The sequence below is a fragment of the Mastigoproctus giganteus genome, chromosome 10 (genome assembly GCF_048544385.1).
Source record: "Mastigoproctus giganteus isolate SK-2022 chromosome 10, ASM4854438v1, whole genome shotgun sequence".
Lineage (NCBI taxonomy): Eukaryota > Metazoa > Arthropoda > Arachnida > Uropygi > Thelyphonidae > Mastigoproctus > Mastigoproctus giganteus.
Genome location: NC_143584.1, coordinates 27,705,087 through 27,722,181, shown reverse-complemented (window position 1 = coordinate 27,722,181; position 17,095 = coordinate 27,705,087). Strand labels below are relative to the sequence as shown.

The 17,095-nt window shown below is 35.3% G+C and overlaps 1 protein-coding gene across 6 annotated transcripts in view; it reads right to left on the bottom strand.

Moving 5' to 3' along the window:
* The window catches only part of CadN (neural cadherin), a 1,307,274-nt gene that overhangs the window by 57,420 nt on the left and 1,232,759 nt on the right, over window positions 1-17,095 (bottom strand). For all 6 annotated transcript variants that reach the window (XM_090383767.1, XM_090383766.1, XM_090383769.1 and 3 more), the window contains 3 exons: window positions 10,096-10,444; window positions 1,902-2,147; window positions 738-918 (listed from right to left, as the gene is read on the bottom strand). In XM_090383767.1, coding sequence (XP_090239893.1) covers window positions 738-918; window positions 1,902-2,147; window positions 10,096-10,444 — 776 coding nt within the window. The remainder of the gene's footprint in view (window positions 1-737; window positions 919-1,901; window positions 2,148-10,095; window positions 10,445-17,095) is intronic.

Sequence of the window (17,095 nt, the reverse complement as noted above, 5' to 3'; positions counted from 1 at the left end):
AAACCTCTGGAAAGGCACTGCCAAATTAGGCAATGCAAGGTGAACAAAACTGCAGAATTGTGCACTGTGTGTAAAAAAGTATGTATGCAGAAAGTGCACAGGAACTGTTGAAAAACTGTCATTTGTGCAAATTAATTTTTAAACTTCAGTTTATTTCCTAAACAAAAAAGTTTTGTGTTCAAATTTTTGCTATCAGAAATATTACTTTTATGTGTATTACCATAAGCACAATACTGTCTACTGTTGCAAGTACATATTGTACTGGCATAAAATGTTGAAAACACAACTTAAAAGTCTATTTTATGCACAGCAATCAAAAAATGGCTAGCAATGGCAGTTTAGGTACTTTTGCTAGCAAGGGGTTCTAGTGTTAAAAGATAAGGATCCTTCTTTAAATGCAATGTATCACTAGATTAGTAAGTCATATTTTAGTTTTAAGAATAAACACATCAAAATATGCAATTTTCTACTCCATATATTTTTTCAACTTCATAGTTCAAAACCTCTTGCTCTAATATTGCAAGCTATTGAAATTCAATCCTGTTTTTAACTATTAAAAAAAAAAAAATCATATTCATATTCAAATTCATATTCTGAAAATGTCTCAGAGAAATGGTATCTCCCAATATCAAAATTAAACTCGATGATAAATACTAACCATAACAATCCAATGTCAATTATACTGAATTTCACTTATTGTATTGAAAGGACAAAGTAATATATACACATATTCCTACCTTTATCACAGCGAACACCATACCACCCTGGATAGCATGTACATTTTGCACTATTATAGGTTCCTACACAGGCACCGTGTTCACAGAAACGAGTCACAGCACTACTCTGACAAGCTTCCTCTGCTGGTGGGCAGCCTGGGGTACTCCCAGATGAACTGCCTGGGGAACCAACATCATACATCTGCATAAAATAAAATAAAATATAAACATAATATGTAAAGAAATCCTTTTTTTTTTTTTTTCTTTCTTTTTGAAAGCTTCATTTTAACCTAGATGTTGCAAAAAATTATTAAATTAAACAATATCTGAAATGTCAGATATATAAAAATTAAACTGGGTTCAAGTATATAAAACCTGCTATACAATAATACAGTACTTTAGAGTTATATTTCAATGCATAACTGCAAAGCCACTGCATGTATGTGTGCAAAGTGTGCACAACGACACCTAATCAAGGGTGGTGCCATCTGGAGTTTCACATTTTACAAATGAAAATAAATATTAAAAAATAATAATGAAAATGATTATTTTCATTTTATTTATATTGTATTATAAACATTACTAGAAAGTTATCAGTCAAAACTTATAATAGAATGATGAACATTCTGATAAAAGACATTTTTTTTTGTAAAGTAATAGAACACAGTTGTAGGGGGGTTTTTTTTGTTTTTTTTTTTAATTCAAAATGAATTTTATCTGTTTGTTGATCATTACCAAATATACAAATGGACATTGTACTGTACTAATCGTCTTGCCATTCTAATCATTTATACCCATGTACGTCTATCCATTCTTTCTAATTGGACAATGACAAGCAATTTAAATGGAAAGGGAAAGTACAAAATGCACAAAATGTGTCATAAGCCATATTTGCAGGGTGCTTTGTTTTTTCAATGAGCAATATCAACTAAAAATTAAAAATAAAGTTCTCAACAATTTTGCCCTATGACTTCAAGTTTCTCTGTTTCAGAAAACAGACTTGCTCACTCAGTCATGCCTTCAGTGCTTCCTTTGAATGGAATATATCATTGTTTCATATGTGGTTAAGGATATAGCTCTGTAACTCTAATTCATTTAAAGTTTTAAGTAAAAATTGACAAGAATAATTTTCAATTAATTAATTAATAAAAACTAAATTTCTTGAAGTTAAAAAATTGATTTTACCTCACTGTTATGAATGAACCTTTTGATGCAACCTTCAAATCCTTCGCGTGTGTGCTGATGATTCCACCTATAATCAGTAAGATATTGATGGTGGACTCCCCCTAGTTGAAGAGGTGTATTAACATTGAGAAATTCATTAAAGGGCGGAATGGCACTTTTTGCTTCACAGCGAGACCGGTCTATCTTAGGTGGATCTGAGTCTTCAATTTTTGCCATCTGACAGTTGTCTACAACTAAGCGCACATTCTGAAATTAAAAAAGAATACATAAATAAAAGGACAATTAAAAATATTATCCAAATTACACTAACTATATGTGATCTGCATGAGGCAGGTTAAGACAGAGATATATTGATACGGTGGATTTTATAAACCACAGCACTTTAATTAAATTAAAAAGGAGGAAGCATAATATAAACAAGAAAAGCATAACTGACAGAATATTATTACAGAAAAGGATCATCTTGTTTTAAGCAAATTAAAAGTAACAGTATCAAAAATAAAAAGGTACAAAAAAGTACTATAATGAACAAAAAGCAAAATCTCTCAGATTTGCCAACAATGATTAAATATAAAAACCTTATTGCTCAAAAGTTAAATGAAATTTCTGATGCTAATATGACTATGACTACTAACATAAAACTGCAAAAATTTAAGATAACTTTAGGGGAAGCCGCAAAAGAGATATACAAGTAACAAATGTATAAAGAGAGAAAATTCAAAATGCCATAAGTGGGCCAAGAAGTTTAAACAGGACACAAACAGATAAAAAAATTTAAGACATTTTGGACAAATCTTAAAAAAAAAAAAACCTTATGATATCTCGGGATCAGTTAGGAAAGATATAGAAAACAAGCATCAGGAGAAAGTAAAAATATTCTACACTTTAGATAATCTTAGATAATAAAAATGATATGGGTGAAATTAAAACAGCAGAGAAGGATATTTTACATATGGAATAAACACTTTGATGATTTAGCATTAACATTAGTAGAGGCATATGATGCAAAAAAGCAAGCTCATCAGCCAAAAAAAAAAAAAAAAAGACCCTTCCCATTTCACCCATCCATTCACTCCAGACGTTTGTCTAGTTCTGCCTTGAATTTATTTAAGCTATCAGCTTTCACAATGACAGATGGAAATTTGTTCCAGCAATCAACCACCCACTAGCTAAAGACAAATTTTTGCACATCTATTCCACAGCTGTCTTTTTTTCGATCAATTTGAATTTAAGTCCTCACAGGCGATTAATCAAGGCCCTATACACCTCAATCAGATCACCTCACAGGTACCTAGTCCCCCAGACACTGCAATTTGCAGAACTTAAGCCTTTCTTGGTAAGATCACCCCTTTGTACCCCTCACCAATCTTGTTGCCCTTCTTTGTACTTGTTCTAGAAACTTTACATCCTTTCTAAAATGAGGCCTCCAGACCTATACACAGTACTGAAGGTGAGGCCTGACCATTGCCTTGTACAATGGGATAATCACCTCCTTGTCCCTGCTACCAAAATTCCTATATATCATTGACAAGACTCCATTGACCTGCTCTGGCAGCCCATCCGCACTGCTCAGAGAACTTCATATCTGACTGCACAATTAACCCTCAGGTCTTTTTTTATTCTCTCTGAGTGTAGTACCACACAGTTAATACATTTCTCTTGGGTTACTACCCATTTTCAGTACTTTACATTTGTCAATGTTAAACTTCAGTTGCCATCTCTCAGTCCATCTGCTCAACTTTTCTAGATCCTGTTGCAGTACACTACTGTCATTAACAACCTTTGTATCGTCTGCAGACTTGGATATTAAGCCTGATATACCTTCATCAATGCATAGCACACACTTCTTGATTGGACTGGGGTTCGAGCCCGTGACCACCAAATACGGAGGATGCGGAAAGGTCGGAATGACCACCGCATATCCCCGGAGCAATATGGCCTTAGTTGCTAATGCTCCTGAAAAAAAAAAAAAAAAAAACAACCAACCAACCTTCATCAATGTCATTAATAAATACATAAAACAGCAATGAGTTCAACACAGACTCTTGGGGAACACTAAGAACACTGTCCATTGATTACCAATCTCTATCTTCTTCCATTCAACCATCCCATTATGCATAGTAGCAATTTGCTCTTAATGCCATACTGCTCCAATTTGTATAGTCTTCCACGTGCAACAATATCAAAAGATTTCCCGAAATCCAAGTATAAGATATCAAAATTATTTTTTCCATCCAGTTCCTTTGTGACCACATCGGGTGAGTATGGGCTTGGCAGACCCAGGGTCCTGAGCTGGATATCATCATTCTTCTATTTCTTGATGACGTCCTTCTCTCTCTCTCTCTCTCAGGGTAACTTAGATTTTTTTTTTTTTTTGACTGGTGCAGCAAAAGCCACAGGCTTTCTTGCACCACATGACTAGTAATGATAAATTGGTCAGACAAGACTTCCCCTTAACAAACTCATGGTGTGTGTGAACTATAACTGCAGTCTTGTCTAGATGATCTATAGTGCTTCTTTAACCAGTGCCTCCATTAATTTCCCCAGAACATAATTTAAACTAACAGGTCTGTAATTACATGTGTCACCCTTTGTGAATTGGGGATACATTTGCACATCTCCAGTCCATGGGAACTCCCCTGAATCCAAGGAAGCTCTCATTATTATGGCTAAGGATTTGATTGTTTCCTTGGCTGCCTCTTTTAATATAACTGGATAGATCCCATCCACCTCAGGTGCCTTTCTTATGTTTATGTTCAACAATTTCTCCTCCACTTTGCTCTCAGTTATTACAAAATCCTTTAGCTGCTTGCTACAGTTTGATACACTTCTGGCATTCCCCTCCCTAAATAACCCCTCATGTGTGAATGTAGATGCAAAATACTCATTCCTATAATACCTGAGCAGGATCATCAACAATGAAACCATTGATATCAAGTGGACAAATCTGAATCATCCCCCTTCCTTCTAGAGTTTACATAAGTAAAGAAATCTTTGCTGTTTTTCTTTGCATCCTTTGCCAAAGATTTTTCGTAATCTGCCTTCGACTACCTAACCTGCTTTGTGACTTGATTACAGACTGGCTTATATCTACTCTAGGCTTCTGTTCTAGTGATAATTTATATGCATCTGATGCATTTTTCTTCTCTGCCACGAGTGTCATTAGCTCATCTGATATTCATTTAGGCCTAAACCTGTTTTTTGCTTCTAGTAGCTTCCAAGATTAATTCTCTGAATGCTTCCCATTTACAAAATTGCTGTTGGTAACACCATCAGTTGGTCCCACTGTTCAGGATTTAAAAACTGTCTCAGACCACTGTATTCATCTTTACGAAAGCAAAAACCCTTCCCTTTACCCAGTGGTGTGCTGGAGCCAGCTCTCACAAGCTGGTTGTTAAATTTTCAAGAATTTTGCAAGAATTTTACTGTAGAGCATCACACACTTGAATCCACAATGGCTAGCAGCATTTGGGCAATAAGCTTGTATATTGTGAAACAGAAAATCTAGCGGGTTTGCTTATTTCAGCACAATTTGTGCTTCCTTTCCTCTGCCCCCTCCCTATGCAGCATAGCCTGTGTAGGGATTACCTTGGCTATCAATTTAACAGGAATATTATTTCCAAGTAACACTCTGCTTCAGTCCCATCCCATTTTCAAATGTTGTTAGTCTGCTGAGGTGAAAATTACCATAGTGAAATTAATTAATTATTTCTATAATTTTTATTCTATCAACAAAATTGAAACTCTCAATATATATGAACAGAAGTGTTTTCTTTGATATCCCAACTTTGAAATCCTAAAAATCTATTAATTACTGCACAAACAGCAAAAATGTATGTTCAAGTATGCATTTTCTAATTATTCCCGAGAAAAGCAAGCAGGCGTTGACCTTGATTATAGAATGCGTCACTGAATTTGTTTGAATTTTCCGTGTGTGTGTGTGTGTGCTCTGTTGCTGGCTAAAGCGAATTAAATTACACGGAAAGCCTTGTCACTCACGAGCGTGATGAGGGGAGGATGCACACAACTGTTTCTTGGCATAAGAAACGTAACCGAAAGAATTGCAACTAATTGTTTTTCAAAAACAAAAAGATCATACTGTCTTTCTTCAATGTGTATTGCATCGACTACCACAAAATCAAGGAAATTCATCTACTGGAAGCCACACTAGAAATGGAAAAACCTGGCGTAAAACTGATAACACTGCAATGCATATTTAATAAAAGAAAAGTTTGCTTTATTGTAATTGTTTTTAGGGAACAATATCAGTATAGCACATTTTCTGGATGTATATTTTTTCTTCTAACAAAATTTCCAGAAAATATTTCTATTGACAGCTGTGTTATAAACTTCGAAAACTTGCGTAAAAGGAACTTCGCATAAACATTCGTAAAATCAAATAGTGGCAGTGGTGTAACCAGGATTTTTTGTCAAACATTCACAAAAAAAGCACCAATTGTCTAATGCTAATCTACCTGTTATTTTTGGTTTTAAATAAGAGGTGCCTGAATATCTGATTATGTCTGTATTACAAAAATGTTACATTAAACGTGTAAATAATAACAACAAACTATTTTATAAATGATTATTTTATTAATGTATTTAGTAGGTTTTTTTTATGGGTTGCATATATATGATATGGTGTATAAAATATAAGCAGTACCTATACAATTACGAAAATAAACATGTGAAACAAAATGAACTGCAAAAATAATACATACGCGATAAATTATAGATATAAAAGTTAATATTTTTAAGAACATTGAGTTGTACAGTGTCTATTGCGGTATTACTTTTCTAAAAATGCACCGCAATCCCAAATTTTTGTGTCGGAGGGTATAATGTACTTGTTGACCCTACTCTGGCTATGCCACTTAACAGTAGTAATCCTTTATTGAACGGAAGGTAATCCATTACAGAGTGGGTAGTGGAGAATGTTTTCTGCTTCAAATGGATGAAAAGTACTTGTCAATATTCCATCTGGAAATAATGTCAAGTGGTGTGAAGACAGTAAACAATAGGTGTTTTATTTTGAAAAGTCCCTTGAGGTAAAATCAAACAGGAAGTTATCCTTTACATTACTGATGGTCAGCACTGCAGGACTTGCCACAGGTGCTGCCTTTAATAAAATATGCTTCACACTTAACAATCAATATTAAATTTCTACTTTCTCTCTACACCAAATACAAAATATCTTTTCTTATTTATTATAGGTTTTCACTATCTACAATTATACAAATATACCACAGAGACAGGTACAGTCTGAGCTTTTTTTGGGATGGTATGGTGTACGGGCACCTTTATTAATAGTGACGTGTGACATTTTGATGCAGTATATTTTGAAATTTGTAATATTCAGTAATTTTTTTTTTAACATATTTACCTACTATTCAAATAAGCTTATAGTTATTTCACTATATTTGCATTTTTCACTGTCTGTTGTTAAGATATTTGCTATATACCGTATTTCCCCATGTATAAGATGCATCTTTTTTCGAAAAATTTGGGGTCTAAAAACTGGGTGTGCCTTATACAGTGGTTGTAGATTTTTTTACTTGCATTTCCTGCTTTTTCATGCTTGTTGTCTTTGCACTCATTGTTTCGCACTTGTTACTGGTATATTAGGTTATGTTTTGCCACGTTCTGCCCAGAAATAGCTCAGAAAAGATTTTCATACAGTGCTGAATTCAAGTTAAAAGTGATCCAGTTTTCAAAAGTGAATGGAAATCGTGCTGCTGAACGTAAGTTTGGTCCTCCTCCAACTGTGAAAACAATCCGAGACTGGCTACGGGAAGAAGAAACCCTACTGAAAACGCAACGGCAGAAGGCCATGAGAGGCAAGTCAGCAAAATGGCCTGATTTAGAGAGGGAATTGAAGATATGGATTGAAGAGCAAAGGGCAATTGGAATTCCTGTGTCCACAAAGATGGTTCAGCATGAGGCAAGAAGAATTGATGATGAAAAAGAAGTTACTTATTTCAAAGGAGGACACAATTGATGCTTTAGGTTCATGAAACGGAATGGACTAAGTATGTGTACATGCACCAGACTTGCCCAAAAGATGCCGGAAAGCTATGAGCAGAAGGTCCTTGAATTTCATTTTGTCGTTCAATGTCGGAAAACACATCAGTTTGAGTTGGGACAGATTGCAAATACAGTAAACCCCCACTAATCGCGGGGGTTACGTTCCTGAGAAATGCCGTGAATACCGAAAACACGAATACTGAGTTATGGATCCCATAGTAATAAAGGGGTTCCATTCCGAAGTATGAAATATATAAGAAAAACTAGTCTAAAATTTTGTCTATTTATGTATTATATACCTTCATAATATGACTATGTACATAGTGAAATGCAAGCATATGGCATCGAAATGAAAATAAGAAACAATTTAATATTAAATGTAATATTTATTAGAAATTTCAAACAAATCTTTCAAACCAGCGACTTTGCTAGCTAAAAAACTTATCCCACCAGTGCTATCACCAGTTTCGCTAAAGTGTTGATGAATGAGTTTTGCCTTTTCACGAATGATGAGTGAACTTAACGGAATTTTATTGAGTTCGGTCTTCTATCCACAGATTTAAAGCTTTTTCCATTTTTTCTAATTTAACATCATGAGTTACAGAGAAAATTTTTGAAACAATTAGTGCATTTTCACAGACACTACAGCAGATTTTTTTCATTTTTCATTAATCATACCATTAACTCATTGATTTTATGTTTTGCCACTGAGGGGAGATACTTTAACCATTAGAAATTTTGTCTAATAACTCAATTTTATTCGCTAATGTCATCACCTTCTTTGATCTTTTCACATTTCCCTTGTTATTCATAGCCATATTTTTGTACGGGTTAGAAAGAACTTGTCCACAATAAAGTCACTTTCTTCCGTTAACACACTCGAAAAAGTCTGTTTTGCACTAAAAAACGGTAGATTTATCACTTTTGTAAGCATACCAATTTATAAATTGATATGCTGATATGATAAATTGCAATTTATCAATTTATAAATTGATAAATTTATTCAATTTATAAGCATAAAAATTAAAAGCAAACGACGAAACCTTCCATGGTAAGCGCATAACACATACTGAACAAGGATTAGCAAGAAACATCCACTCTCGCGATTTTGTCACCCCTCTCCCCCCACCCACTGAGTGCTGTTTTGACCGGGAAAGATAATTTTAGCCACGCCCATGTTTTTTTATGGCGGAAAATGTTCACGGTGCTTTAAAATTCACATTTGTTTTAGGTTTCATTCCTGTGTCCACAGGAATTAAACCTTTTTTTTCATTCCTGTGTCCCCGCTATTCGCGGTCGCCGATTAAATCGGCGACCGCGAATAGCGGGGGTTTACTGTATAGACGAAGTCCACCTTCAATTTGATGTCCCAAGTACAATTTGATGTCCCAAGTAACAGAACTGTTGATAAGAAGAGGGTGAAAACTGTAACTGTGAAGACAAGTGGACATGAAAAGAGCCATTATACAGTTGTTCTAGCTTGTTGTGCTGACGGAACCAAGCTGCCTCCTATACTGATTTTCAAACGCAAAACAATGCCAAAAGAAGACATTCCTCAAGGAGTGATTGTCCACGTTCATGACAAGGGTTGGATGGATCAGAACGGGATGAAGATCTGGTTTGTGAAAGTTTGGAGCAGGAGACCAGGTGGGCTCTTACGCAAACCTGCCCTATTGGTGCTTGATCAGTTCGGGCACACATAACAAAAAACACAAAGAAGATTGTGTGCATCACAATTGATGCACACAATCAATTGCTGCAGAGCAAAAAACAAAACTTGCTGTCATCCCAGCTCCAACCACTTGATGTCAACATTAACAAACTCTTCAAAGCTGCCATGAAAGACGATATATTTTACAATATTTTACAATAAAAATTCAGAAATATTATACAATTTCAGAGTATATAGGCTTAGTGGTTCGTTTTAAAAATATTATGTTGAAATGGGTTCGCTTAAAAAAATTTTACATTGAAATGGGTTTGCAGTCAAAAATGGTTGGAACTGCTGTTCTAAATGATGAACAGTCCATTTTATCTAGAATGGATAATACTATTAAAAATAACTATTGTAGTGAGCAAATTCTAATAAAATTCTGGTAAATTCATGTTATATACAGTGACCCTTTTTATCTAAAGATGTTAGAATTTTTGAAAATATAAAAATATTTACCTCTCTATCCCAGAAAACATCTAACTGATGCCACTCTCCATCACTCAATTCTTCATCTACATTCACAATAATTTCTGCTGTTCCTGAGCCAAAATCTATGAGCAAACGAGGCCTTCCAAGCTGAAGTTCGAGGGAGATAAAATCCTGAACTGAAATTTCTTCAGGATCAGGATTTGAAATAGGACCATTATAAAGAATTAAGCCATTTGGCTTGCGTGTCATAAATTCTAGACTGAGGTGAGAATTTTCACACTGCTGCAATGGAGGAAACCAAGCCCATCCTCGGCCATTGAAGCTGCGTGTTGTCTGTTGGCATTGTGGGCCCTCATAATTTTCTGAGCATTTGCAGCTTTAATAAATATTAAATAGATTTACTGGTCAGAAATTCAAATATCATTTATATAGATAGCTTCAGTAAATCATAACTCATATTTCCAATCAATTTTTAATAATAAAATTTATTGTATTAATAACAATTTAATGAAAAAAACAAGCAAAAAACTTAAATTATAATTAAAAAATCTCAGACATATAATTTGGTATAATTATGATGTTAAATAGTATTTAATCTGATAAAAAATGATTTAATAAAAATAATTATCATAATATAAAAAATAATGCTGCCCTACTTTTACTGTTAACAAGTAATACAAAAAATATCTCAAGCTGATTGTGTTAGAAAAATTCCTCATTTCAAGACAGTACAGAACAACTGAGGCTATATGTAATCATTTTTGTAGCTATATATATTTTATGTTTAAAAATAAAACCCTTTCAGAAATTGATATTTATGCTCACAATACAGGGAGTTTTTCTGAAGATCGCACAAAGAGATAACTACATGGTGGCAGCAAGAGTGCATCACTTTTCAACAATTTCTCTCTGCCAGCTTCAGAGAGAAAATGCCATGATCAGTGACATTTGTCAATTTCATGACAAATTATACTGCCAAGTGAATCCACAGCTTTCTTTTAATAGCAATATAAAATTTTATTAAGTTATCCCCATTTTTTTCTTAAACTAACCAGATGTAAAAGGTTTTACTAAAAATTAGTGAGGGAAAGTAAAAAACAAGGGAAAATAGCAATTTATCGACTACACTGGTAGTTGCAATATGTAGAAAGCACTGCGATTCAGACTCCTTTGGTACCTGGACCCTTACTTTGCTACAGCTCTCATCCTAACTATAACGATCCTTGAAGCAGCCAAGATTTTAACGTTATCGCTAAATCTGGCAAATCGAACCTACATTTTCATAGAGTTTCGCATTGATTTTCTGAGTATGTCGTGTGTTGTTGAAGTTGCAGTTAGAATAGGAGTTCAGCAAATATCAATCATGATTAGTGAAAGACAATGAGAATGAAAATAAGCTATTTAAGGGCATATTTTTATGGTTATGCAGTTTATCTAATAGAGAGTGAGAAAACACACCAATGCATATAATTGCATTAGAAAGTTTATGGGCAAGTTGCTGCTATGGACAAAAGGATTGTTGAGTGGGAGAAGACAGAGTGGTAATCAATGGACACTGCTCTTCTTGGACTTATGCTATTAGTGGGGCCGATTGTCATTTTCTTTATTTATCAATGATATTGATGAAGGTATATCAGGCTTAATATTCAAGTTTGAAGACAATACAAAGGTTGGCAGGATTGCTAATGACAGTATGCTACTGCAACAAGATGTAGAAAAGTTGGGCAGATGAGCTGAAAGGTGGCAACTGAAGTTTAACATTGACAAATGCAAAGTACTGCATATGGGTAGCAGTAACCCCTGAGTAATGTACCTGAGATGTGCAGTACTAAACTCAGAGTAGTGGATAATGAAAAAGAACTGGGGGTAATTGTGCAGTCAGATAAGAAGATTTCTGAGCAGTGCTGAGGGGGTGTTATCCCTTTTTATAAGGCAATGGTCAAGCCACACCTTGGCTACTGCATACAGGTCTCGAGGCCTCATTTTAGGAAGGATGTTGAGCTGCTCGATAAGTACAGAGAAGGGCAATGAGGTTCTGCAAATTGCAGCATCTGGAGACTAGGCACCTGTGAGGTGATCTCATTGAGGTGTATAAGGCCTTAAATGGTTTGATCAAGCATAATGCTGATGGAATTCTTCCTCAGATTCCACACCTGAGGGGGCATAAATTCAAATTGAGGAAAGACAATTATAGAACAGATGTGCAGGTGGTTAATTGCTGGAATAAACTTTCATCTGTTGTGGAAGTTGATAGCTTAAATAAATTTAAGAAACTTTTGGAATGAATGGATGGGTGCAATGGGAAGGTTTTTTTTTTTTTTTTGGCTGATCTTGTATATGAGCTTGCTTTCTTACATCATATGCCTCTACTAATGCTAATGTGGTTTTTAGATACAAAGTAATACCATTTAAGAAATTTAGATTAAGCTAAGTAAAGTTGACATTTCAAAGGCCGCTGTGCCTTCTTTTTCTTCTTTTGGGCTAAAGTTTATAATCAAGTAAAATAAAATAAAATTTCACAATACTCAGGCTAAAAGGGATAGCTAGGTAAGTGAGCACTGCTATAGATAGCATATTTCAAAACTTACCTCAGGTGCTTGGATATAGGATTACAGAAAGATCGACTAGCCTATATCAAGTTGTTGTTATTTGATTTTTAGGAGCATTAGCAACTAAGGCCATATTGCTCCAGGAAATGCGGTGGTCATTCCCTGACCTTTCCGCATCCTCCATATTTGGTGGTGACAGGCTCGAACCCCGATCTAATCAAGAAGCGTGTGCTACACACTGCTGCTCCTTCCCACCTGGCTACGGAGGCGCCCCCTATATCAAGTACAAAGCTAAAGTGTTCCACACAACATTGTATATACAAATACTGGCACAATAGATAGCATATAAAATTTTGTGTGTGTGTGTGTGAGAGAGAGAGAGAGAGAGAGAGAGAGAGAGAGAGAGAGAGAGAATCAACCACTCAAGAAAGAGTAAAATTGTGAGAAGTGTTAGCAGTGGGTGTAGAAAAAAATCCTCTCCAATTTAAAATGGTTAATGGCATGGGTAATGAGAAATGTTATAATCGGAAGGTTAATTTTTTTTTTTTTTTTTTGAAAACTTAATTGGCCTTGCATGCTGATTTTCACAAATCAACTTTCTGAAGCTTATAAATATTGTGGCAAATGAATATTTCTTAATAATTGTATTAATATGCACACATGTGACTATATATATATATATATATATATAGGGTGATTCTAAACAAGTGTCACAAAATTTACAGGCTTATTTTACACCTCGAATTTGAGAAAAATGTCCTAATAAACATAGGTCTGCAAACTCCTTGTTTCTGAGATAAACTGATTTTAAGTTTCAGCATGCATAGGAAGCTTCAGCATGTTGGCATATGAAAATATTTCTTATATCAGATAAGAAATAGAAAAGTAAACAGTCATAGTTGATATTATCTCTGTTGACAACACTGCCTTACATAACTGTGATTTCAGTTTATCACTTTTGTAAGAGAGCTATGTACTTCGATTCCTTCCTCATGTTAAAATAATGGGTAATGAATACACTTTTGTAGAAATGGCTGATATGTATTTCTGTTATGGTCGTGCTAATGGGAATGCACATAGAGCTTTATCAAGAGTCCTTTCCTACTCGTGGAATCCCATGTAGTCGGACTTTCAGTTGTCTTCACTCATGTTTGAGGGAACATGGTTCTTTTTCTAAAAACATACATGACACGGGAAGATTAAAAAGTGTTTGAACAGCAACAGTTGAAGATCGCATACTCCATGCAATTGAAGATAATCATCAAAGCAGTACACGAAGGATTTCAGCAACTGAAGGTGTTGAAAACTGAACTCTGAAAATTTGGTAGAAAACGTTCATCCAAATTTATTAGCATTAGGATTAGTAAGTTCATGCAATGCAAGAAATCAAGCTTATGCAGTATTAGCCAAAAAAAAATAAATAAATAAAAATAAAACACTATTTCACCCCTCCATTCGTTCCAAATGCTTGTCCAGCTCAGCCTTAAATTTATTTAGGCTATTAGCTTCTACAACAAAAGATGGACCTGTTCCACCAATCAACTACTCGCAGGCTAAAGGCACACTTCTGCACATCTATTCTACCACTATCTTTCCTCAATTTGAATTCATTAGCATTCAGCTTGCTCAACCCATTCAAGGCCTTATACACCTCAATCAGATCACCTCGCAGGTTCCTACTCTCCAGGTACTGCAATTTGCAGAACTTAAGCCTTTTTTTGGTAAGAGCACCCCTTTGTTCCCCCTCACCAATCTTGTTGCCCTTCCTTGTACTCGTTCTAGCAACTCTACATCCTGACTAAAATGAGTCCTTCAGACCTGTACACAGTACTTTAGGTGTGGCCTGACCATTGCCTTGTATAACAGGATAATCACCTCCTTGTCCCTGCTAGCAAAATTCCTATATACCATTGACAAGACTCCATGACCTGCCCTGGCAGCCTGTCTGCACTGCTCAGAAAACCAAACTTCATATTTGACTGCACAATTACCCCCAGGTCTTTTTCACTTTCCACTTCCCTGAGGGTAGTACCACACAGTTGGTACGTTTCCCTTCAGTTATCGCTATCTATATGCAGTACTTTGCATTTGTCAATGTTAAACTTCAGTTGCCATTTCTCAGCCCATTCTCCCAACTTATCTAGATCCAGTTGAAGTAGCATACTGTCTTTACTGTCGTTAACAACCCTGCCAACCTTTGTATCATCCACAAACTTGGACATTTAACCTGATATACCTTCATCAATATCATTGATAAATATACAAAAGAACAATGGGCTCAACACCGAACCCTCGGAAACTCCAGTAACAACGTTTGACCACGAAGAGCAGTGTATACTGATTACCTAAGATGTTCTGGATTTTATTTGCCACTCTATTAATTGCAGAAACCGTCGAAATTAAATTACATGAGAATTCTGTTAATGTTTGCCGGCCATATCTAATTCCCTGACTCGTGGTCCTTTACGCGCATGCGCTAAGACAAATAATCCCTATTTAAGTTCCACGCTTACCCCTATTCGGTAATTTTCATTTCTGTGATCATGACATATGGTCAAAAAGCACTGTGAGCTTCAGGAAGGAAAATCGTTTTACAATTTTTTACTTAATTTTTAATTCCATTAAATTGATTTTTAATTGTGTTCATTTGATTTTTAATTATTGCTAATTATATTTTCTTACTGTAATGTAAGATTTTCGATTTTTTAATTGTTTTCATTTTAATTTGTGGAGAGTATTATTATACCGAAGTGTTCTACGTATGATATTGAGGTAAACTCTTATTCCCCAGGGGCTCACATCTGGTGAGTATGGGCTTGGCACACCCAGGGTCCTGAGATGGATATCATCATTCTTATCTTTCTTGGTGATTCCCTTCTACTTTTGACTCTCTCTCTCTCTCTCTCTCTCTCAGGGTAACTTGAAATTTTCTTTTTTTTGGCTGGTGCAGCATAAGCCTCAGGCTTCCTTGCACCATATAGCTAATAATAATAATAATAATAATAATAATAATATTCTTTTACAAATATTGATACTAAAGTAGAACATATTGAGCATTATAGCTCTGGTTCATACTATAAAACTATGCATAGAAAAGGTACTAGGATAAATACCAGAAAAAAAGCAAAAAAGGCAGAACACTGTCAGTGTTTGAATAGGGATTCAAGTGAAGAACACGAAGTTTTCAGAACATTGATCCATGTTCAAACTCAGTATACTGAGTTATGCAAAGCCATTAGAAAGAGACTCAGAGAGGACATAAGAAGATTTAACATAAGAAAAGTAGAACAAGCATTAAGGGGAAACAAAGGACTTAAATCAGCAGCCATGAGCAGTAATACCGAAAGACAAATGATACTGAAACTGAAGAATAGCAATGGTGTACTTATAAATAGCTTTGTTATTTGTTATTTAGGAGCATTAGCAACTAAGGCCATATTGTTCCGGGGATATGCGGTAGTCAATCCCTGACCTTTCTGCATCCTCCGTATTTGGTGGTCACGGGCTTGAACCCCGGTCTAAGCAAGAAGCATGTGCTACGCACTGCCGCTCTTGCCCACCTGGCTACAGAGGCGACTTTATAAATAGCAGAGAAGGCATAATTCAAATAGCAGAAGACTACTATAGAGAATTATACAAGGAGCGAGGGAATGATGCCAGCAGTGGGGAAGATGGATTGCAAATTAGCAACAAATACAACATATCCGATATTCTTCCTGTGAGGTAGAACGTGTGTTGAAGAAAATGAAGAATCAGAAAGCACTGGGGAAGATGAAGTTACTGTAGAGTTGTTAAAATTGGGAGGAAGAGACATAACACAAAAACTGGCAAGGCTCTTCACAAAATGCATTAGAAAAGGTGTGACGCCTAAGCAGGGGAATAATGCAATCATAGTTTTGTTGCATAAGAAAGGATATAAATCAGAAATTGGAGATTATAGACCAATTAGCTTAATATCTCACATCTAAATTGTTCACAAGGGTCATTACTAACAAATTAGAAAGAATACTTGATGAGAATCAACCAAAAGAGCAAGCTGGCTTTAGGCCGGGATTCTCAACTATGGATCACCTTCATGTAATATCACAGCTAATGGAGAAAGCAAATGAATATAAAACACCATTATAATTGGCATTTGTGGATTATGAAAAGGCATTTGACTCCATACAGCATAAGGCAATGTTTCGGGCACTGGGAAGACAAGGCATAGATACCCTATATATTATGATTTTGAAGAAAATATATGAGAACACTACCACCTTTATTAGACTAGACAAAGACAGTAGGAAATTTAAAATTGAGAAAGGAGTTCAACAAGGAGACATAATATCTCTGAAGTTGTTTACTACCGCCCTTAAGGAAGCTTTCAGAAGATTAGACTGGTCGCAGAAAGGAGTCAATGTGAATGGAGAGTACCTAAACCATTTATGATTTGCAGATGGCATTGTGGTCATAAGCCACGATCCCAAAGAATTAGA